The sequence below is a fragment of the Triturus cristatus genome, chromosome 12 (assembly GCF_964204655.1).
Source record: "Triturus cristatus chromosome 12, aTriCri1.1, whole genome shotgun sequence".
Classification (NCBI taxonomy): domain Eukaryota; kingdom Metazoa; phylum Chordata; class Amphibia; order Caudata; family Salamandridae; genus Triturus; species Triturus cristatus.
The window spans coordinates 220,952,396-220,977,292 of record NC_140595.1 but is presented as its reverse complement, the minus strand read 5'-3'; the positions used below and the strand labels follow the sequence as shown (position 1 = coordinate 220,977,292).

At 49.2% G+C, this 24,897-nt stretch overlaps 1 protein-coding gene across 5 annotated transcripts in view; it reads left to right on the top strand.

Moving 5' to 3' along the window:
• LOC146775743 (uncharacterized) overlaps positions 1-24,897 on the top strand; it is a 328,795-nt gene that overhangs the window by 95,387 nt on the left and 208,511 nt on the right. For all 5 annotated transcript variants that reach the window (XM_085637383.1, XM_085637382.1, XM_085637380.1 and 2 more), the window contains exon 3: positions 23,844-24,031. In XM_085637383.1, the coding sequence (XP_085493509.1) occupies positions 23,844-24,031 (188 nt within the window). The remainder of the gene's footprint in view (positions 1-23,843; positions 24,032-24,897) is intronic.

Sequence of the window (24,897 nt, the reverse complement as noted above, 5' to 3'; positions counted from 1 at the left end):
GCGAAGTTTTTTTCCAACTCTGTTATGTTATGTTATGTTATGTTATGTTATGTTATGTTAAATTGTTCTTATAAAGCGCACAACTCACCCTGGGGCATCTAGGCGCTGACTGGGAGACTAAACTAAGGGAAGCTATATCTCAGAGGGGAGTAAATTTAGAACAAGAAGGCTTTTAGATGTTTCCTAAAGGTAATCAGTGAAGGGATTTTTCGAACAGCTATAGGGAGCTTATTCCAGTAGCTCGGAGCTAAATATGAAAAAGCTCTTCCTCCAGTGCGGGTAAGACGAATTCTGGGGACTTGAAGAAGGTCTAAGGAGCTGGATCTAAGTTTCCTACCTGGGCAATATTTAACTAGTTTTTTCCGAAGGTACAGAGGGTCACTTTCCCTCAGGGCGTTGTATGTAAGGCAACGGATCTTGAAGAAGGATCTGTTCTTTATTGTTAGCCAGTGCAACTCTCTCAAAAGGGGGGTTGAAGCTGAGCCTGCCGGACGATTCAAAATCAGACGTGCTACCGTGTTCTGAATCACTTGCAGTTTCGCCAGTTGAATTTGGCCCCCTTCAGCCAGCAAAGCATTCCCATAGTCCAGATGGCTAATATCCATCGCCTGGACTAGGGTTCTGCGCTGGGAGGTAGGCAGATAGGGAAAGATTTTCCTAAGCAGCCTTAAACCATAATAACATGAGCTAGTTGTCGCCGCTACATGATCTTTCATGGTCAAGGCCAAATCCAGTTTTAGGACGAGATTTTTTACGGACTGTTTCCTGGGTTGAGCTGGAGGCAATTACTTATCATCCAGTCAAAGATGGTAGGCATTCCGGAGGCAAAACGAAGTTTGTCGAGCTCTGGGTTTGGTCCGATTGTATACATAAGCTGAGTGTCATCGGCATATGAGATAATTTCAAAACCCAGGCGCTCGACTATTTGTGCCAACTGAGCCATATATATATTGAATAGGGTGGGGCTCAAGCACGAACCTTGCGGAACTCCCCTATCCAGCATCATTTTGCCTGAGGCATACGGTCCCAACATAACAGTTTGAGTTCTTCCAGACTCTGTGGAACGCCGCGTAGTTGCACTCTGCCAACTCCGCCCGGGCTTAATCAAAGCTGCTGTTCCATCCTCCTCGCAGCTTCTTCATTACTGGGATTAGTGTCAGCCACCCACTCCTTCATACCCTGTTACTGCAAAAATAGCTATACCATTAATTCGTAACAACTTTTTGCCCACACAACGACTGATGAGAATGGAGGGATATGCTTCAGTACATCTGAGGGTACACCTTACAGGTTGTGAGGATGTATCACTCTTGACTGTAAAGCATTGTATTCCTATGTAGAGGATGCTACTGTGCATGCGATGCATGAGATACAAAATCCTAATAAAATCTTTTTGTTTTATCATAAACCCACTCCCACACACACATACGCACACACCCAGCTCAAATAGGTTTGGCCTTCTCTTAAAAGGGATTTTCAGTGATTGGCAATATTGTGAGTGAGTGTAGGGATTGGTTAGTATGTGATTGTGAAAATGAGTCAAAGGATAGATGAAAGGCTGAATCCGTTAATGCATAGATGGATGATAGGTGAGTGATTGGGTGCATGGATAGATGAGTGCAAGGATGCTTATGTGAGTCATAGATGGGGGCAGAGTCTTCTGAGCAAGGAAAATGGTGTGTTGTAGTGCAGCTCCTCCAAATGCTCACAAAAATGTCAGTTATCCTTTGGGCTCCCACAAAGTATGAGATTAACCTGTGCATGCCGTAATAAATCTGGAGTCCATTGGAATTTGAGTTACCACACTGTAAAGTGAAAATTAAGCAATCAAGTGACTGGCCTAGTGAGATGCGACCAGAGCTGGGATGGTCTGAAGAATCAGGGCCATGGAGAGATTGACCGTTGGGGCAACCTGACTGCCTTGATTTCTATCCAAAGGTGGTGGTGATCGGCAGTATAGAGGAGGCAAACCACAGTTGACTAAAATGACCTGTGGACAAACAGGATAGCGATGTATCTGAATATGACTGGAAAGTGAGGTCATCTAGGCAGTGCAGATCAATCATTGGGCACTGATTAGTGAGGGGGTAGGAGGAGACACAGAGCACAGTCAGGGCTGCACTGACAGAATCCTATGAGGTTCCAGCCCAAAAGCAGGCCCTGCAGACATGACAACTGAAATTGTCCGACAAGGAGATACATTGAGGTACAACTGGAAGCAAAAATAGGAGGTAAGGGAAAACTCAAAGGAACCCTCATGAACAAAAACATTCAGTGGCGACGGTAGAAGACTGGGGGGGAGATTCAGAACATTGCCTTAGGGATTTCACCAAATGGACTGGTGACCAGTGATGGTATGACATTGGATGCAGTATAGTAAAATGCATATTCTGGGGGCCTAAACCTGAGACAGGGAACTCTGGATGCAATTTGGTCTAGAGTGACTAAGCCCATTGAAGTAACTACTGTGCTCACTCATAAGAGGAAACACAAAGAAAATGAAGTATTGCCCTGAGGAAACTCTGAGCATGAAAGGCCTCTCTGCATAGGTACTGCGGGATGGGCAAAATATACTAGAAGCAAACAAAACTGAACTTTAAAACAAGGTGCTCAGTTTGTACGGGGCTCAGTAAAAGAGGTGTGCAGGACATACAAAATCTATTCACCCAAATTCTCAGTGGAAGGTGTCAACGAGACCATAATGAGTGGAATGAGAAACTTTTTATGGACAATAGATGACAAAATCAATACCATAACATCACATATGAATTGGATGACCGACATTCAACCAGACTAGGTGCTGCAAAGTGCTGTGCATCTGATGCTAAAGAGTAAAGATGACATACTAGAGAAATCTGGAGAAAAAAATCTCAAGGTGAACAAGTGCTTAAAGTTATCCAAACCTAAAATGAGGAGCTTAAATTGTGCTTCTGATGGAATAATATCAGGATAAAAGGTGCCCCAGATTCTACTAACACTGTAAATAGGAAATTCCAAACTGTTAAAAAGATCTAGCTTCTCATTAATTATCATTGTTAAGAAGGCACACAGTGCTGACCACAATACTGAATCAGAGACTAATTATAGCTTGACTCCTGAGTTATAGAAACTGGGATGTGGTTTTAAAGCTAGCATGGTCGAAAAAAGACATAAACTATGTAAGATAATTGATCTCCCTCTTTAGAGTTCACAATGCAGCGTGTCCTGGCGGTGGTTTCCCTGACCTGGATAGGCGGTTCCAGGAGATGCAGCAGCAAGGAGGGGGTAGGTACATGTGTGTTTGTTGTGTTGTGTGTCACCAGCCTTTCGAAGTGCTCTGTCGCCTGGATACACTGTCAGGGTTCATATGTGCAGTGCATATTCTGTTCCCCAAAGTCAAACGGTGCTCTTATTCATCCCTTCCCCTCCTTGACATGTGTACCCTGGTCTGTGTGTAATCACTATTGCACATGGTCATCTGAGCTGCCAGTTAATCCAAGTGCACATTGCTTTGTGCATCATGTGTGAGGGTGGTCTGTGACATGTGTTGGTATATTTCCTGTGCCCTGTCCTCTTCACTCAGTTGGGGGTCCATATTGGTTTGCACTGATGATGAGTCTCACCATAGGAGTGTGAGGTTTCCAGTGAACACACTTGCAGCATGCATGACCGATGTTGTGGCCTCAGACATGATGTGCATGAGTGGGAGATATGCACGGTGCCAGGACGGTTGCTCATGTTACAGTCCGATCATTCCAGGAACAAGGAGCAGTGTGCACACTACAGTCCCCTGAGACACCCTTGCCTCGTAATCAGGTGTGTCATCCAACACTGTTCCCATTCTCTGTGTGTTCAGCATTGGTTTGCCTCTGTGGCATTGTTCCCTGGCCTTATCATTATTTATCCGAAGTGTGCTACATGTGTTCACTGGACAGGGAGACCCCATTTGGGCAGTGCCTGTGTGGCTATTCACAACTATCTGTTGATGGTTGTTTGTCACATATATGTGTTGATATATGTGTTGGCAGCCTCACGAGGTGATGTTGAGTAACGTTTGGGAAAATTTGAGCAAAGTTTAGAAAACACTGATTAAGAGGTGTCAGTTCTTGATCTGTCTCAATCACATTGTCTCAGGTATGGGGGGTTTGTGCGGGCGAGGCCTACATGGCCAAACCTTATGTCTCCTTGCCAGCTCTGACCTGTGTGCAATAATTGTCCTGACAGAGACTCAACGTGCAGTGACCCAGTCATGTTGTGCGGTGTTTAATGTTTGTGCATTGCAGCATGTGTCAATAGTTTAAATACATGATTCCTGGTCATACATTTTTGGCACCAGTGTGTGGTCCAGATGCTACGTAGTTTTGTCTTTGTGTGCTGACATCTGTGTGGACATTCTGGCTTGCCATGAGGGTGTCTGCTCAGTGCAGGTGTGCCTTTTTACGACCCAATTGCATGCCCCACAGCTTTTGCATTGTCCTGTGTTTGGACATGTGTGCCACTCCACATGACAGGCAGTGGGTCAGATGTGTTGCCAACTGTGTCATGAGGGAACGGATGGCAATGTGACAACTGGCATAATTAAAGTTGTTAGTCAAAAGACTCTTGTACCTTGGCACTCACTACACTTGTCAACATGTCTTCCAGTTTTCAATGCTTTAATTTGATGTTTTTGTGTGAAGAACAATAATGTGCATGCATGACAGATGTCTCCCAAGGAAGTGAGCAACAAAACACCTTTACACTTTCATGGAACACGCTGGCACTTTTTAAAAGAAGCCACTGTTCTCATCAGACTGTTTAGCTGATTATACATATACTTGTTCCCAGAGTGTTGTGGAATTTGGGTAAGTGCTTGGTTGTTGGTGATACCAACTTACGAGTTTCAAGTCATCAGGACCTCTGTGGGCCCATGTATATGTACTTTCTGCAACACCATTTCTTTTGGACAGTGGGTCCTGTGGATAAGGCTGCCAGCTTCTTCAATGACTGGGTATATGTAGTTTGGTGTGCACCTCCTTTGGAGACATCTTTTATACAGGCACATGTGTGTTCTGTTCACAAAATGGAACATTCCCACATTATTGACATGTCGATTGTGTGAAGTATTGTTATTCCCAAGGGACTAAAGTTTTTGGGGTTACTGTTTGAAATTACTTACAAGGCTCTGAGTGTGGGGACACCTTTAGTATTGAGGTGTGTTAGTTTGCCATGGGTGCACCACTCGTGTTTCTTTCAGGGTAAACAAGAGGTGGCATGACTTCATTGTATTGCTGTGCTCACCTGTTCCCAATCACTAGCTTCTCAGTATATTTCTCAGTCTAGTTTTGGGATGGTGTGTCCTATTTTTCCTTGTGTCCAAGTGTCATGGTGGGTCTACCAACTGGGGTGTCCAGGGCTTACATATGTGCGGAGTAATCTAGCTGTTACTCATTAAGCATTGCCTGATATGCACTATGACCTATTGTTTTGGTACTCATGTGTCAGATGTATACAGGTGACTGATGTTCTTCTGTATCTTCACCTTGCCCACAGCATCTTCAACGGTAACCGAGGGAGACCCCAGCACGGACCTTGATGAGGGACCCGGCACCAGTGGCACCAGTGCTGGCGACTCATCGGGAGCCAGTGGCACGGAGGGCGAGGGAAGTCAGTCAGAGGACCTGTCTGGTGGCGACACCAACTACGACGCAGACGGGTCTGAGGCTGACCTCATCGAGGGGGCGGAGGCTGCCACAACACCTTGCAGCAGCCCAACATCTGGTCCCGCCTCCTCCATTCCCATCACCGCCCTCCCAGTTGCTCCGGTCCCTTCTGTCTGTGCCGACCACCACCATGTCTCCTTCAGTCCAGGCACCGCACCCCCTGCCCCTGTCACCCCTGCTGCCCTCAGTGCTGATTCTGTGGACATACAGCGGCAGTTGCAGGTTGGCCAGGCATCGATGCTGAATGTCCTCCATGGCCACACCAGACTGCTGATACAGATGGTGTCATACATGGAGGGCATGTCATCAGCGATGTCTGAGCAACGCCGGTTTCTGCAGTCCATGGACTCTTCACTGACGGTAGCAGTGTCTCTCCTGCAGCGCTTCATCCCCCCCCACCCCAGCCCCATCCACAATTCCCTCTCCCATACCTGTCCCATGCACACACAGACCTTTCCACGCACGCACCACACCAGACACATTCAGCACACCACCAAGAAAGGGCAAGCGCACACATCCTGACACGCACACACAGGGGGAGATAGGCACACCCACTGGGTCTGGGGCACAAAGCCATACATGCAGCCACAGTGTGAGTACGCATGCCTCACAACCCAGTCCCTCCACCAGCACTCCCCTTGGCTTCCCTGCCCCCACTGTGTCACCACCCCGCAAGCGGTCAAGGAAGTCCCCGGGCAGGGGAGTTGAGTCCACCCCCATGTCCACCCCCTCTCCCAGGAGCGCTGAAACCCATCCATGCGCCCCCCCCCCCTCCGTTGTCCCTGGGGTTTCTTCCGGGGCAGGGCTTACTCTGTCCGCCCTTGCAGAAGTGTGCAGCGCTGAGCTAGACACCACCTTTGGCGCTGCCCCACCCCCTGTGGTGGACACGTCCACCCCTGCACCCACCCCACCTACCCTTCCCCCTCCTGTCCCTGCGGTGCCTGGTCCTTCCCCCACATGATGCCCCCCCCCCCCCGGTCGACGAACCAGAGGGATCCAGTGTGCAGGCACGCTAGGAAAGACATGTGCCCCAGTGTCCCCCCAAGGACTTATATGATGGACTGGCCATTGGCCTTTGTAGATAGTCTTATTACTTCCTTTTGTTTAATGCTGAATAAAGCATTTTATTTTTCATTTGAACACTATTGCATTTCAGGTATTGATGTTGGTGCTGTGGCTCCAGGAGTTGGGGTTGTGGTAATGTGTTATTGTTCTGAGAAATGTTCGAGTCTGATGGTGATAAGGTTGACCATGGTATCTGCGTGCCATCACAAGCTCTCTGCCAAGTATCATTTGTAGTGTGTGTTATGATGGTTTTGAGACATTGTCCCAAGGAGTGTTCCTTCCTCTGTGGCACCTGACATCTTCCCTGCAAAGAGTTGCCCAATTGTTGTGCTGACCTGTGTCTCCATTTCCTTTGTTGGTGACGGATCCCTTCAACTATGGCCATGCCTGCTCAGCAATGTCTCCGGCTGCATTGTGTGTGCCATCCTTGCTAGTCACTGTACTTGTGTATTGAGTATGATGAAATGCCTTCATGTGGAAATCCTCCCTTTTCAGCACTATGCATGTTTGTAATCCAGGCCTAGCACACATCTGGTACTTGTTCTGCTGGGTATTTGGGCACGTGACTCACAATTGTGGGCATTGTATCTGTGGAGACTTCACCCTATTCCTTCCATGAGAGACGACATCTTGGTGGCTGGCCCAGCACCTGTACATTCCTATCATTCCTAGGATGTGTGTGACAATGTGTGTTCCCTTTGGCTCTCTTACTTTAGTAGGCAGTGACATGACTATTCAGTCTTGTGGCATGATCTCAGTGTGTGTATTGTGCTGCATCTGCCAGGGGTGGGTATGCATGTGTCATTTGTCCTCACACCCACATGTGGTGTGTCATGCAGTGGGGGAAAGACAGCCATCCTCCTGGGAGTGGGACACTGCTGTCAGTGATGTGTTGTTATGGCACTATCATCATAGTCAAAACTCAGGGATGCGTACATACACCCATGGAGTTGTGGGCATATGCTAATGATGTACACACCCCCATGTCTATGTCCACTGCTGGGAGTCCTCTGCACCCACCCCCATGTCTCTGTCCTCTGCTGGTAGTGATGTCCACCCACCCACATATGTCTGTCCACTGCTGGGAGTCCTCTGCACCCATCCCTCATATTGCAGGCCTCTGCTGGGAGTCATATACACCCACCCATATATGTCTGTCCACTGCTGGGAGTCCTCTGCACCCACCCATATATGTCTGTCCACTGCTGGAAGTCCTCTGCACCCACCCCCATGTCTCTGTCCACTGCTGGTAGTCATTTACACCCACCCCTCACATGTCTGTCCACTGCTGGGAGTGATATGCACCCACGCCCATGTCTCTGTCCACTGCTGGTAGTGATATGCACCCACCCCCATGTCTCTGTCCACTGCTGGGAGTCCTATGCACCCACCCATATATGTCTGTCCACTGCTGGGAGTCCTCTGCACCCACCCATATATGTCTGTCCACTGCTGGGAGTCATATACACCCACCCATATATGTCTGTCCACTGCTGGTAGTGATATGCACCCACCCCCATGTCTCTGTCCACTGCTGGTAGTGATGTGCACCCACCCACATATGTCGGTCCACTGCTGGAAGTCCTCTGCACCCACCCCTCATATTGCAGGCCACTGCTGGGAGTCATATACACCCGCCCACATATGTCGGTCCACTGCTGGAAGTCCTCTGCACCCACCCCTCGTATTGCAGGCCACTGCTGGGAGTCATATACACCCACCCACATATGTCGGTCCACTGCTGGGAGTCCTCTGCACCCACGCATATATGTCTGTCCACTGCTGGGAGTCATATACACCCACCCCCATGTCTCTGTCCACTGCTGGGAATCCTATGCAGCCACACATCGACCCACCCACCCCCTTGGTGCTGTACACTGCTCTCCTTGACCTCCACACACACCAATATAATGGTGATATGCTGCACTAGGCCATACAACACCATTCGTGGCGTGTGTACGCCTTGTATCCCAAGTGTACTGGTGCCGTAGGGGTACGTGTGATACGGACCGTACCCCCGCATTCAGAGGGTGTGTACGGACCGTACCACACGTACCCCTGAGGCCCCAATCCAATAGTGGTATGGGCCGTACACCCGCTCTGAGAGCGTGTGTACGGCCCGTACCACGCGTACTCCTAAGTCACCACTACAATAGTGACACGGACCGTACCCACGCTATGGATGTGTGGGTACGGTGCATATCACTATTGTAGTGATGACTAGGATTACGCGTGGTACGGGCCGTACACAAGCTCTGACAGCGTGTGTACGGCCCGTACCACGCGTACTCCTACGTCACCACTACAATAGTGATACGGAACGTACCCACGCTATAGATGTGTGGGTACGGTGCGTATCAATAATCTAGTGGTGATGTAGGGGTACGCGTCCACGTCCACTTCCGTTGTTGTGCGACGTAGGGATTGTTGGACACGCCCCCGAAGTAACCAGACCCTGGACGTATGGATGTGTGGGTACGGTGCGTATCACTATTGTAGTGGTGACGTAGGAGTACGCGTGGTACGGGCCGTACACCCACTCTGCGAGCGTGTGTATGGCCCGTACCACGTGTACTCCTAAGTCACCACTACAATAGTGATACGGACCGTACCCACGCAATGGATGTGTGGGTACGGTGCGTATAACTATTGTAGTGGTGACTAGGATTACGCGTGGTACGGGCCGTACACAAGCTCTGAGAGCGTGTGTACGGCCCGTGCCACGCGTACTCCTACGTCACCACTACAATAGTGATACGGACCGTACCCACGCTATAGATGTGTGGGTACGGTGCATATCAATAATCTAGTGGTGACGTAGGGGTACGTGTCCACGTCCACTTCCGTTGTTGTGGGACGTAGGGATTGTTGGACACGCCCCCGAAGTGACCAGACCCTGGAGGTAATGTATGTACAGAACATAGTGGTTTTTCAATTGGGTAGGGGTTATGTTTCCTACCCCTCGCCCCCCCTTTGCCCCTGGGTGGTGTTCTGACCTTCTGCGGCGTGCGCGGCGGTTTCGGTGCACCAGGTCGTAGGCTAGGAGGGCCGGGATGACACGTAGGATGGGGTCCATGGCTGTCCGTCGCGTACCGGGGCTCCTTATTCGCGTCATACTCAATTTCCCGGGAGATTTTGGCTGCCGTAAAAAATAAGCCGTGCGGAGTGATCTAGGCACGAATCGTACTTGCTGGTCCGTAAAACGCTGCCTGACTCTGTACGGACGTCACGTACGCGCTATCCTGGATCAGAATTGTTGGAATTTTTTAGCCGTACGTAGTTTTGTACGATTCGTACGGAAATGGTATTTCTGTACGAATCGTACTTGCTGGTTTGTAAGGTGGATTTCCCGGGTACGAGTCGTACGGAGAATACGCTCCATACCGACCATTCGTACCCGGGTTTTACAGGATTGGAATCGGCACCTAAATGTCCGATACCACACAGCAGACATGAAATCAATTTTCTGAATATGAGTATTCAGGTTAAAAATGAGACACTGTATACTACAGTGGCGTAGCACAGGCCCCCATAGCCCCCTTGATGTGGGGGCCCGACCTGGAAGGGGCCCCCTCAGCACAGTACTCTGGCTTGAGAGCTACTGATTAAATGGGAAGCGGGGCCCCTCCATATACCTTGCAAGGGGGCCCCTCTAGTTTCATTACATCACTGGTATAGTACACTATTTCACAAGAAAACTGAGGATAATACATTGTTAAGATATACAAGTCACCACCCTAGGGACTTATGTGACAATCACCCCTATGGTTAATTTGTGAGGATTAGGAGGAATTGTTCCCATAGAGTGGTCTATTTCAATTAATGTGATTTTTCTCTCAAGAGGTTATCCCAAGGGACTTCTGAAGCGTTCTCATAAAAGGGCATGGTATTGCCCATGGGTACTCTTCTTGAGCCCAAAGAGAAAATAGATAATACCAAACAAAGAATGATATGTGTAACAACCTTTTGTACGATAAGTAACGAGATCAACAAAATCATCAATAAGCACTGGAGCCTATCTCTGATGAACTTGATAGAAAATATAAAACAATGTATGCCTTCATGAAGGATAAGATTGTTAGGGATCATGTTGTGTGTGTCTTGTTGAAGGTACCGAACCCCCTGGTTTACTCTTTCAATTGAATCTGCCCCTCAAAGTAGGTCACTTCAAGTGTGGTAGATGCAAGGCCTGTGACCTGATGGTAGAAACTAAACAGTTCAGACACAAGGATCGTACTTACATTTTAAAAAAAACACACAAACTGAAAAAGCACTGATGTGATTTACGTAGTAAAGTGCCCTTGCGATCGAAGCTGTGTAGAACAGACACTCCAGAAAGTAAAGGCTAGAATCCTGCAACACTGTAGTTGTATATGGTGTAAAGTACCGGGGGCACCCTTAGTCGAACATTTCACTACCTTAGGCCACCCATCATATAGTATTACATGGTTTATAGTGGAAAAGGTTACCGTCAACCCCATGGGCGGTGATATAAATCATGTGATCAATATGAGGGAATGGAAATTGACAGGCTTTCTGGAAACAGTGAATAAAGGACTGAATGGATTTGAGGACATTTCAAAACAGGTTGCGTTGTTTAACAATGGTTAGTTAACTTGTCGGCCAGAACATCATCACTGCAAACAATCCCATTGAAATGCTATCCTCTTGTTTTCATCTGGCTGTCATTATATGCCCCCATAATCACAATTGATTAGCGCCTAGTAAATATATTGTACATGTATTACTATGTTATGTAGAGCAATCCTTTAAGGGCCGGCTTGTATAATCTAATCTGTGAAGAAGTATGCTGTATAAGTGGATCTCAAGCGCTTTTCTATACATGACGCTGTGTCCTTGTTTACTGTAATTGTATTAATTAAGTTCCTTGTGCACATATAACGGAGACTACATCTTATTTTCATTTGATCAGCACTCAGTCACACATGCGCTCCGTAAATGCTTTGCAGGAGATTAATGTACTGATTTTTAGTTTGTATTTTGTGTACTCAATCACATTTGTTTACTTGCTGCACTGCTGCACCAGCACATTTCACTTATGGAGCTACCTCCAGTATTCTGTATGTAAATATTCTAAATGCATAGGAGCAGATTTACGAGCCCCTTGCGATACTTTTGAGCCGCCGTTTTGTCACTTTTGTGAGGTAGCGGTGGCGTAAACAGTGTGGCCAATTTACAACGTGATGCATCTAGTGAGATGGGTCACGTTGTAAAGCCCTCTGGCACGTTATACCAGTGTCAGGTAGAATGTAGGCAGGTTGGGCAATCCCACGCAGGAAAGCCTTGTATAAGTGACACAGGGAGATCTACAAGATTTCACAGCGTCACTTTTAGGATGGCACTACATCACAATTTTACGTCTGCTTGAAGCAGGCGTAAGGAGTGACGCAGTCCAATGAGTAAAGGCCTCCCCATGCATTGCTGGAGTTGCGTTTTGCTTGCGACACAACTCCAGCAATGCGTGACTTTTGGGCCAACAGATGCGTCAGAATTTCTGAACATCTGTCAATCCTGGCGCCATGAGGCGCTGAATTGTAAATACGGCGCATCCATGGTGGCGCAAGGTTATCGCAGGCCGGCACAGGGACACTGACGCATCTCTACAGATGCGTCAGTTTCTTGTAAATCTGGCCCATAGTTGTTTCAGCACATGCAAGCAATATAATTTAAATGGTTCTGGCTGTGTTTATATGATGTATATGTCTATCTGTTAAAAGTTTTCTCCCCTTACACAACTGATTTTCGAGGGATTTATACCTTAATTATACAGTTATTAAGCAATTGTTTCTTTGAACTGAATCCTTCTTCCCTAACAGGACTATTTGTTTCTTTTTACTAGTGTACACTGAGCAGCAGTGATCAACCACCTTACACACTGAGCTGGTGAATTAAACTGTAATTTATTAAGTTAGCTACATTATGATTCAGTAGCTCATGTGTCAACCCTTATCACACATGGAGCACAATTGCAGCCCAGACTGCTTCCTTTATTAAACAAAGCTTTTCGAAATTGCCGGATATACACATTAATATATTAAAATATTGAAACATCTATAATAGGAAATCGCATTCTGAAAGAGCAATCATTCTGAATATGCCCTACCCTGTTGTAACGAGGTGTCCCGACCTGACGAGGATGAGAGTCTACCGCTAATGACTGCTTGTGTGAACAATCCCCTCTCCCCTCTTTACCTCCAGCAGCCTGAAGCCTGGAACCCGAAAATGTCCACTCGAACCACGGGCGAACAAGGAGACCCGTGTTTCTTTAACTGGGCCGAATTTGCCGCATGCCCCGCCCACACCGATGACGCAGAGAACGGGAGGAGTTCAAATCGCGGAAGTGTAGAGCGGCAAGAGGTAGCGAGAGCGGACGGAGAGGAGAACGAGAGGAGAGCGATTGCAGAGGAGATACGAGAGAGAGAAGCAGACGAAGGAAGAAGTGCCCCGAGACCGAAGATAAAGACACCGGAGCCGGGAGGCCAACCACCCTGTGACTCGCCCCACCACGTTTCAGGAGAAGCGTGGCTCCAACAGGTACGAGCTCGTATCTCTGGTTGGGCGGGACGACAGGGGCTAGCCAAGCCATAGGAGTCGGATTCCCCGATACCCCTACCCTCACACACCCGACACCTAAGAAAGGAGAAAGAGCACTGTGTGAACCCTCACCCCCGTCCCCTCACGTAAAAACACCAATTGAGCACCCGACTGAAACCAGTCTCCCTTTTCTTTTTTTCACCCACGCCCTGGACCTGAGCGTAATTCCACGGTGACGAAGCCAACCTGGACCGGGCTAGGAGAGGAACGAAGAGTCCGAAAAGACGAGTGTCACCGGAACAAGAGGCGGACTCCCCCTACCCTACTACAGAGCGGCCACGTATCGGAAAAGGGTTGTACGACCAATAACATCCTCCTCACCACCCTCCACTGTCTCTGTTTCCTGCGGTCCTGCCACAAGTGGTGGAGAAAGCGGGCATAGGACGAGCCATCTGTAAACCCAAGATGAACGAGTTAATTCAACACCTCGTAAAGGGACAAGAACAGCTAGGGTGGATGGTGGAACAACAGCTCACTTCCGCTCAAGCAGACAGAGACACCTTCAAAACTACAATCTCTGCCCAACTAGAAGGATTACAGACCATGATAAGGGAACCAGCCGCCGGACCAACTCAAGGTGTCCGACCGCCGCCTCCAGGCCCATCTGGGATAGCGCTACAGAAATATGTTGCAGGCGAGGATCCCGACGCCTTTTTACTCAATTTCGAAAGAGCCGCCCTGGCTTGTGGATGGCCACTGGAGAAATGGCCTTTCTTTTTGGCTCCGCTGCTAACCGGCGAGACCCAGGCGGCCTATCAGGTCGCCAACGCTACCGGCAACGTCCCATATGCCACTATCAAAACCGTAATTCTGGACCACCTAGGGCTGGACGCGGAAGCGTATCGAGTGCGTTTTCGAAAAGAAAGGGGAGCGCCAGGTGAGAATCCAAAGACCCTGTTCTTTCGCCTCAAAATGGCTGCGGACAAATGGCTAGTCCCTGCCTCCAGTTCCAAGGAAGAAATAATGGACAAGATCTATTTGGAGCAGTATCTGGAGGCTTTGCCATTCAACACTCAAAAATGGCTTCAACAGCACTCCCAGTTGACTACCGTCCAAGCCATTGAAATGGCCTCTTCATATGCACGGGCACAACCACGCTCAACCCCTTGGGAAACCGAAAAGCCCTCGCGACCTTCCCCCGTTAAGGTAGAAAGAAAATCCCGCCCGCACGTAGAGACAAACCCGCAGAGGCCCTATAGGCCGGAGGCCCTCTCCTTCAAAGGACCTCAATGTTTTGAGTGTGGGACATGGGGACACATTGCGCGTTTATGTCCCCAAAGGAGGCCCACGGAAGAAGCAATGGAGGTGGGGTACGTCCCCAAGTCAGTCCTGTACACTGCGGAGCGGGGAAGTTCATTCCATGTAAGTGTAAGGGTGAATGGGAAAACGATCCGGGCACTCCTAGATTCCGGTTGCCGACAGTCAGTAATACAAGGGGTGTTTGTGGAACTTAGGCAAGTGATCCCAAGGCCCTAATATGCATCAAATGTGTACATGGGGACATAAAGCCCTATCCGGTGGCTGTTATCCTCCTTGAGATCCCTGGGGGTAGTCAGCACCTAGTGAAAGTGGGGGTCCTAGACACACTGCCTGAAGAATTGATAATAGGGACAGATAACCCCAACTTTTTGGAGCTGTTCTCTCAGTCCACGAACATCCAGACTCCAAACGACATGGCACGTAAAGATGGGGGTCAATCACGCCCTGTATATATCACCCCAGAACCTTGGGTAGGAACTTTAAGTTCGCCCAAGCTAACGATAGCACCCTCTACAACGCGTGGGAACAGGCACACTATTCTCAGGGAGACTCCAATCCCAAGTTTCCCCGATTCCTTATTCAAAGTGGGCTGTTGTACAGACAAGGGACCAAGGAAGACCCCCTACAGCTTTTAGTACCCACCACGTTCAGGGAACAAATCATGTTTTACTCACATTCCCATCTGCTAGCTGGACACATCGGCAGCGAAAAAACAACCCAAAATGTATTAAGGCACTTTTACTGGCCCGGAATATATAAAGGCATAAAACAGCATTGTATGTCCTGCGAGTTGTGTCAGAAGAAGAACATGCCTCGTTCCCCTGCCGTCCCATTGCAACCCCTCCCCATTATAGGGACTCCCTTCGAGAGGGTTGGCTTAGATTTGATAGGACCCTTACCCAAAACCAGAAAGGGAACCAATACGCGCTAGTCATAGTGGACTATGCCACCCGCTTTCCAGAAGCCTTTCCCTTGAGAGTCCCTACCCCTCGGGCAATAGCCGAGAAGATAATTGAGCTGTTCTCCCGGGTAGGTTTCCTGAAGGAGATTTTAACAGATCAGGGTACTCCATTTGTGTCCCAACTAATGAAGGAGGTATGTAACCTGGTGGACCTCTGACAAATTAGAACATCCGTATATCACCCCCAAACGGACGGTCTCGTTGAGCGTTACAATGGGACCCTCAAGATCACGATAAAGAAGATGCTTTCTGTGAGTGGGAAGGAGTGGGATACCATCTTACCTTTGGCACTGTACGTGATACGAGGACAGACTCAGAGCAGCCTCGGCTGTTCAGCATTCGAGATGCTGTACGGGCGCCAACCCAGAACCCTTCTCGAAATGACCAAGGAAGCCTGGGAAAAAGATGCTGGAGAAAACCCAGGCATACTGGATTACACCCAAGACCTGAAAAGTAAACTGGGGAAGTTAAGAGAACTGGCCTACGTCAATCTGGAACAAAGTCAAAGACGACAGAAGAACTGCTATGACAAAGGAAAGAAATGGAGGAGATTGGAGGTGGATGACTGGGCGTTGGTATTGTTACCTTCCGCTACCCGAAGATTCCAAACGGAGTGGATGGGTCCCTATAGAGTGCTCGCAACCATAGGGAAGACCAGCTACAAGTTACAAGTGTCACCTCGAAAGACGCAGGTATACCACATTAACCTGCTGAAGAAGTGGATCGGTCCACCACCACAGAACGTTCATCTTTCTGTACCTACGGGCGTCCAGTCCTCCTCTACTTTAGGGGACCTAGTCGTGAATGACGACCTCAGGCAACAAGAGAAAAAAAGCCTACACGAGACCCTGGCCCCGTTCTCCCCATTATTTTCAGATATCCCAGGAAAAACATCCTTGAACGAACACCGAATCGACACCCCAGCGGGAGCCGTCGTTAAGAAGCGACCATATCGGATACCCACCGCCAAACGACCAGCAATACAGAAGGAGGTCCACGAAATGCTGCGTCTTGGGATAATCAGGCCATCTCGGAGTGAGTGGTCTTCACCGATAGTGATGGTCCCGAAGCCAGACGGCAGTACGAGGTTCTGCATGGACTTTCAGGCCTTAAATCACCTGTCTTCGTTTGATGCATACCCGATTCCTCGGATTGACAAACTCATCGAACAACTCGGAGAGGCCAAATATCTCAATACCCTGAACTTGACCAAAGGATATTGGCAAGTACCGTTACGAGAGGAAGACCGCAAGAAAATGGCCTTTGCAACTCCAGATGGATTATTCGAGTTTAACGTATTACCGTTTGGACTGCATGGAGCTCCCGCGACGTTCCAACGTTTAATGCACGAAGTGTTAAGAGAATACCACTCCTTCACCTCAGCCTATCTCGACGATATCATAATCTTCAGTCCCACCTGGGAAAGTCACCTCTTACATCTATCCTTGGTGCTTCAGGCCCTGCATAAAGCAGGTTTACACGTAAACTCAAAGAAATCCAGAGTGGGCTACCACATAGTGAAGTATTTGGGGTATGTCTTGGGCCATGGGGTCATCGAACCACAAATAGAGAAGGTTAGAGCCATTTCCGAAACCCCTTTTCCCTCCAATAAAAAAGAGATGAGAGCTTTTTTAGGTCTCATAGGATACTATCGGCGATTCATTTCCTTGTTTTCTGATATCGCCGCTCCCCTAACCGATACACTGAAAAAGGAGTCCAACGCACAGACATTCCATCATCCCACCCCGGCTATGTGGAAAGCCTTCAAAGCGCTAAAAGGGATAATCACCACCAACCCTGTACTAGCCTCCCCCGATTATACTAGACCTTTCATCTTACACACCGACGCTTCCGACTATGGGGTAGGGGCGGTGTTGTCTCAACTGTCAGCAGAAGGGATGGAGCACCCCATACTATATATTAGCAGGAAACTATTCCCCAGGGAGGTGAAATACCCCACGATAGAGAAGGAGTGCCTGGCTATTAAATGGGCCGTTGATAAATTGCGCTATTATCTTGAGGGTCACCCATTCACCCTATACACGGACCATGCCCCGCTGCAATGGATGAGCCGGAACATGTCTCACAATCCCCGGGTTTTGCGGTGGTTTTTGGCCCTCCAACCTTTCTCGTTTAAAGTACACCACCGGAAAGGTATAGAGAACGGTAGTGCGGACTTCCTCTCCCGGCACCCTCTCCCCGATCGGGAGAATCCAGGGGGGTGGTGTGTAACGAGGTGTCCCGACCTGACGAGGATGAGAGTCTACCGCTAATGCCTGCTTGTGTGAACAATCCCCTCTCCCCTCTTTACCTCCAGCAGCCTGAAGCCTGGAACCTGGAAATGTTCACTCGAACCACGGGCGAACAAGGAGACCCGTGTTTCTTTAACTGGGCCGAATTTGCAGCATGCCCCGCCCACACCAATGACGCAGAGAACGGGAGAAGTTCAAATCGCGGAAGTGTAGAGCGGCAAGAGGTAGCGAGAGCGGACGGAGAGGAGAACGAGAGGAGAGCGATTGCAGAGAAGATACGAGAGAGAGAAACAGATGAAGGAAGAAGTGCCCCGAGACCGAAGATAAAGACACCGGAGCCGGGAGGCCAACAACCCTGTGACTTGCCCCGCCACGTTTCAGGAGAAGCGTGGCACCAACAGGTACGAGCTCGTATCTCGGGTTGGGCGGGACGACAGGGGCTAGCCAAGCCATAGGAGTCGGATTCCCCGATACCCCTACCCTCACACACCCGACACCTAAGAAAGGAGAAAGAGCACTCTGTGAACCCTCACCTCCGTCCCCTCACGTAAAAACACCAATTGAGCACCCGACTGAAACCAGTCTCCCTTTTCTTTTTTTCACCCACGCCCTGGACCTGAGCGTAATTCCACGGTGACGAAGCCAACCTGGACCGGGCTAGGAGAGGAACGAAGAGTCCGAAAAGACGAGTGTCACCGGAACAAGAGGCGGACTCCCCCCTACCCTATTACGGAGCGGCCACGTATCGGAAAAGGGTTGTACGACCAATAAAATCCTCCTCACCACCCTCCACTGTCTCTGTTTCCTGCGGTCCTGCCACAAGTGGTGGAGAAAGCGGGCATAGGACGAGCCATCTGTAAACCCAAGATGAACGAGTTAATTCAACACCTCGTAAAGGGACAAGAACAGCTAGGGTGGATGGTGGAACAACAGCTCACTTCCGCTCAAGCAGACAGAGACACCTTCAAAACTACAATCTCTGCCCAACTAGAAGGATTACAGACCATGATAAGGGAACCAGCCGCCGGACCAACTCAAGGTGTCCGACCGCCGCCTCCAGGCCCATCTGGGATAGCGCTACAGAAATATGTTGCAGGCGAGGATCCCGACGCCTTTTTACTCAATTTCGAAAGAGCCGCCCTGGCTTGTGGATGGCCACTGGAGAAATGGCCTTTCTTTTTGGCTCCGCTGCTAACCGGCGAGACCCAGGCGGCCTATCAGGTCGCCAACGCTACCGGCAACGTCCCATATGCCACTATCAAAACCGTAATTCTGGACCACCTAGGGCTGGACGCGGAAGCGTATCGAGTGCGTTTTCGAAAAGAAAGGGGAGCGCCAGGTGAGAATCCAAAGACCCTGTTCTTTCGCCTCAAAATGGCTGCGGACAAATGGCTAGTCCCTGCCTCCAGTTCCAAGGAAGAAATAATGGACAAGATCTATTTGGAGCAGTATCTGGAGGCTTTGCCATTCAACACTCAAAAATGGCTTCGACAGCACTCCCAGTTGACTACCGTCCAAGCCATTGAAATGGCCTCTTCATATGCACGGGCACAACCACGCTCAACCCCTTGGGAAACCGAAAAGCCCTCGCGACCTTCCCCCGTTAAGGTAGAAAGAAAATCCCGCCCGCACGTAGAGACAAACCCGCAGAGGCCCTATAGGCCAGAGGCCCTCTCCTTCAAAGGACCTCAATGTTTTGAGTGTGGGACATGGGGACACATTGCGCGTTTATGTCCCCAAAGGAGGCCCACGGAAGAAGCAATGGAGGTGGGGTACGTCCCCAAGTCAGTCCTGTACACTGCGGAGCGGGGAAGTTCATTCCATGTAAGTGTAAGGGTGAATGGGAAAACGATCCGGGCACTCCTAGATTCCGGTTGCCGACAGTCAGTAATACAAGGGGTGTTTGTGGAACTTAGGCAAGTGATCCCAAGGCCCTAATATGCATCAAATGTGTACATGGGAACATAAAGCCCTATCCGGTGGCTGTTATCCTCCTTGAGATCCCTGGGGGTAGTCAGCACCTAGTGAAAGTGGGGGTCCTAGACACACTGCCTGAAGAATTGATAATAGGGACAGATAACCCCAACTTTTTGGAGCTGTTCTCTCAGTCCACGAACATCCAGACTCCAAACGACATGTCACGTAAAGATGGGGGTCAATCACGCCCTGTATATATCACCCCAGAACCTTGGGTAGGAACTTTAAGTTCGCCCAAGCTAACGATAGCACCCTCTACAACGCGTGGGAACAGGCACACTATTCTCAGGGAGACTCCAATCCCAAGTTTCCCCGATTCCTTATTCAAAGTGGGCTGTTGTACAGACAAGGGACCAAGGAAGACCCCCTACAGCTTTTAGTACCCACCACGTTCAGGGAACAAATCATGTTTTACTCACATTCCCATCTGCTAGCTGGACACATCGGCAGCGAAAAAACAACCCAAAATGTATTAAGGCACTTTTACTGGCCCGGAATATATAAAGACATAAAACAGCATTGTATGTCCTGCGAGTTGTGTCAGAAGAAGAACATGCCTCGTTCCCCTGCCGTCCCATTGCAACCCCTCCCCATTATAGGGACTCCCTTCGAGAGGGTTGGCTTAGATTTGATAGGACCCTTACCCAAAACCAGAAAGGGAACCAATACGCGCTAGTCATAGTGGACTATGCCACCCGCTTTCCAGAAGCCTTTCCCTTGAGAGTCCCTACCCCTCGGGCAATAGCCGAGAAGATAATTGAGCTGTTCTCCCGGGTAGGTTTCCTGAAGGAGATTTTAACAGATCAGGGTACTCCATTTGTGTCCCAACTAATGAAGGAGGTATGTAACCTGGTGGACCTCTGACAAATTAGAACATCCGTATATCACCCCCAAACGGACGGTCTCGTTGAGCGTTACAACGGGACCCTCAAGATCACGATAAAGAAGATGCTTTCTGTGAGTGGGAAGGAGTGGGATACCATCTTACCTTTGACACTGTACGTGATACGAGGACAGACTCAGAGCAGCCTCGGCTGTTCAGCATTCGAGATGCTGTACGGGCGCCAACCCAGAACCCTTCTCGAAATGACCAAGGAAGCCTGGGAAAAAGATGCTGGAGAAAACCCAGGCATACTGGATTACACCCAAGACCTGAAAAGTAAACTGGGGAAGTTAAGAGAACTGGCCTACGTCAATCTGGAACAAAGTCAAAGACGACAGAAGAACTGCTATGACAAAGGAAAGAAATGGAGGAGATTGGAGGTGGATGACTGGGCGTTGGTATTGTTACCTTCCGCTACCCGAAGATTCCAAACGGAGTGGATTGGTCCCTATAGAGTGCTCGCAACCATAGGGAAGACCAGCTACAAGTTACAAGTGTCACCTCGAAAGACGCAGGTATACCACATTAACCTGCTGAAGAAGTGGATCGGTCCACCACCACAGAACGTTCATCTTTCTGTACCTACGGGCGTCCAGTCCTCCTCTACTTTAGGGGACCTAGTCGTGAATGACGACCTCAGGCAACAAGAGAAAAAAAGCCTACACGAGACCCTGGCCCCGTTCTCCCCATTATTTTCAGATATCCCAGGAAAAACATCCTTGAACGAACACCGAATCGACACCCCAGCGGGAGCCGTCGTTACGAAGCGACCATATCGGATACCCACCGCCAAACGACCAGCAATACAGAAGGAGGTCCACGAAATGCTGCGTCTTGGGATAATCAGGCCATCTCGGAGTGAGTGGTCTTCACCGATAGTGATGGTCCCGAAGCCAGACGGCAGTACGAGGTTCTGCATGGACTTTCAGGCCTTAAATCACCTGTCTTCGTTTGATGCATACCCGATTCCTCGGATTGACAAACTCATCGAACAACTCGGAGAGGCCAAATATATCAATACCCTGAACTTGACCAAAGGATATTGGCAAGTACCGTTACGAGAGGAAGACCGCAAGAAAATGGCCTTTGCAACTCCAGATGGATTATTCGAGTTTAACGTATTACCGTTTGGACTGCATGGAGCTCCCGCGACGTTCCAACGTTTAATGCACGAAGTGTTAAGAGAATACCACTCCTTCACCTCAGCCTATCTCGACGATATCATAATCTTCAGTCCCACCTGGGAAAGTCACCTCTTACATCTATCCTTGGTGCTTCAGGCCCTGCATAAAGCAGGTTTACACGTAAACTCAAAGAAATCCAGAGTGGGCTACCACATAGTGAAGTATTTGGGTTATGTCTTGGGCCATGGGGTCATCGAACCACAAATAGAGAAGGTTAGAGCCATTTCCGAAACCCCTTTTCCCTCCAATAAAAAAGAGATGAGAGCTTTTTTAGGTCTCATAGGATACTATCGGCGATTCATTTCCTTGTTTTCTGATATCGCCGCTCCCCTAACCGATACACTGAAAAAGGAGTCCAACGCACAGACATTCCATCATCCCACCCCGGCTATGTGGAAAGCCTTCAAAGCGCTAAAAGGGATAATCACCACCAACCCTGTACTAGCCTCCCCCGATTATACTAGACCTTTCATCTTACACACCGACGCTTCCGACTATGGGGTAGGGGCAGTGTTGTCTCAACTGTCAGCAGAAGGGATGGAGCACCCCATACTATATATTAGCAGGAAACTATTCCCCAGGGAGGTGAAATACCCCACGATAGAGAAGGAGTGCCTGGCTATTAAATGGGCCGTTGATAAATTGCGCTATTATCTTGAGGGTCACCCATTCACCCTATACACGGACCATGCCCCGCTGCAATGGATGAGCCGGAACATGTCTCACAATCCCCGGGTTTTGCGGTGGTTTTTGGCCCTCCAACCTTTCTCGTTTAAAGTACACCACCGGAAAGGTATAGAGAACGGTAGTGCGGACTTCCTCTCCCGGCACCCTCTCCCCGATCGGGAGAATCCAGGGGGGTGGTGTGTAACGAGGTGTCCCGACCTGACGAGGATGAGAGTCTACCGCTAATGCCTGCTTGTGTGAACAATCCCCTCTCCCCTCTTTACCTCCAGCAGCCTGAAGCCTGGAACCTGGAAATGTTCACTCGAACCACGGGCGAACAAGGAGACCCGTGTTTCTTTAACTGGGCCGAATTTGCAGCATGCCCCGCCCACACCAATGACGCAGAGAACGGGAGAAGTTCAAATCGCGGAAGTGTAGAGCGGCAAGAGGTAGCGAGAGCGGACGGAGAGGAGAACGAGAGGAGAGCGATTGCAGAGAAGATACGAGAGAGAGAAACAGATGAAGGAAGAAGTGCCCCGAGACCGAAGATAAAGACACCGGAGCCGGGAGGCCAACAACCCTGTGACTTGCCCCGCAACGTTTCAGGAGAAGCGTGGCACCAACAGGTACGAGCTCGTATCTCGGGTTGGGCGGGACGACAGGGGCTAGCCAAGCCATAGGAGTCGGATTCCCCGATACCCCTACCCTCACACACCCGACACCTAAGAAAGGAGAAAGAGCACTCTGTGAACCCTCACCTCCGTCCCCTCACGTAAAAACACCAATTGAGCACCCGACTGAAACCAGTCTCCCTTTTCTTTTTTTCACCCACGCCCTGGACCTGAGCGTAATTCCACGGTGACGAAGCCAACCTGGACCGGGCTAGGAGAGGAACGAAGAGTCCGAAAAGACGAGTGTCACCGGAACAAGAGGCGGACTCCCCCCTACCCTATTACGGAGCGGCCACGTATCGGAAAAGGGTTGTACGACCAATAAAATCCTCCTCACCACCCTCCACTGTCTCTGTGTTTCCTGCGGTCCTGCCACACCTGTCAAGAAGGAAAATGCCTAACAAAACATATGCTTGCATAAAAAAGATCCTCATGATACTTTCAATACATTTTTTTACTGTTATGGATCAGTAAAACTAATTTCAACCCAGTCCGCACCAATCCCTTGTGGAACTGTATGGCTCATTGCTCAGAAGAATAACAGACTCATACACGATGCCACCATTTTATTTGGAATACATTTGTTTTGAGTTCCTAGTTTTACTCATTTCATGCTCTCTTTTTTTAGAAGCTACAGATCCTACAAGTATCAACAAAGCAGCGAAGGAAGTAGAGGCACACCTGAAAGGAGCTGGTTTAAATGTGTTGATCAACAATGCCGGGATCATGCCTCCAAGCTCCCTTGAAACAGTGGATGCCGAGGACTTGCTGCATGTGTACACAACCAATGTGGTTGGCCCACTGTTGGTGGCCAAGGTAAGACTACACCAAAGAACTGCTCTTCTTCAGGAGGTTTAGGAAAGGGGTGCAGATCTATTTTGAAAAGCAACTTTGCTTTCTCAAGGCTGCCTTTTAACCTGAAATTGCACCTTATGTCATGTAGGGGGAGAACCAAGTTCAGATTATGCTTTTAACCCCATCAGCACTGCCCACCCGTGCTTGCAGTACAGACCTGGTGTTCACACACATCAGCTCCACTTTGATTGAGCATGGCCAGCAGCTCAGTTCTACTCATTACAGGTGGGTGAGGTCTGCAGCATCCTGCTTTCCAACGCTCAGGCTCAGTGATGATGAGACTGGGAGGGCAGAGGCAGGCAGTACAACTGGCCCGAGTCTCTCTTCCTCCATCTGGCTCATGATCTTGTGGCAATATTAGAGCCAAGCTACACCGGCTTCCTCTAGGACTATTTGGGAACTGGCCTTGCCGCTTAGCCCCAGAAAATGCTGGGGGACACAAAGGCAGTAATGCTTGGGATCAGTGTCACCCTAACATGCAGGTTTCACTCTACCTAAAGCCCATCAGGCCCTTTAGCTTCTCCAGTTCAGGTAGGGGAAGATTTACTAAGTGTTTACGAAATGCAGCACAGCAAGCAAAGTTGCTGCACTGCATGACTGTCAGCAAATGCATGTGTTCACACCCTGCCCAAATGTTCATGAATGTTACATGGCAAAAACCGGTGTGCATGAACCCCATGACCTGGCGGGCACAATTATCTCAACTACCTAGCACAAACAGAAGTCAATTTATTTTGATTTGAAAAAACACAGCCACTCTAATGTTTGTAAACATTAAACTAAACAAACTTGGCATGGGCAGAACCCTTTTTTTGTAAGACCCAAAA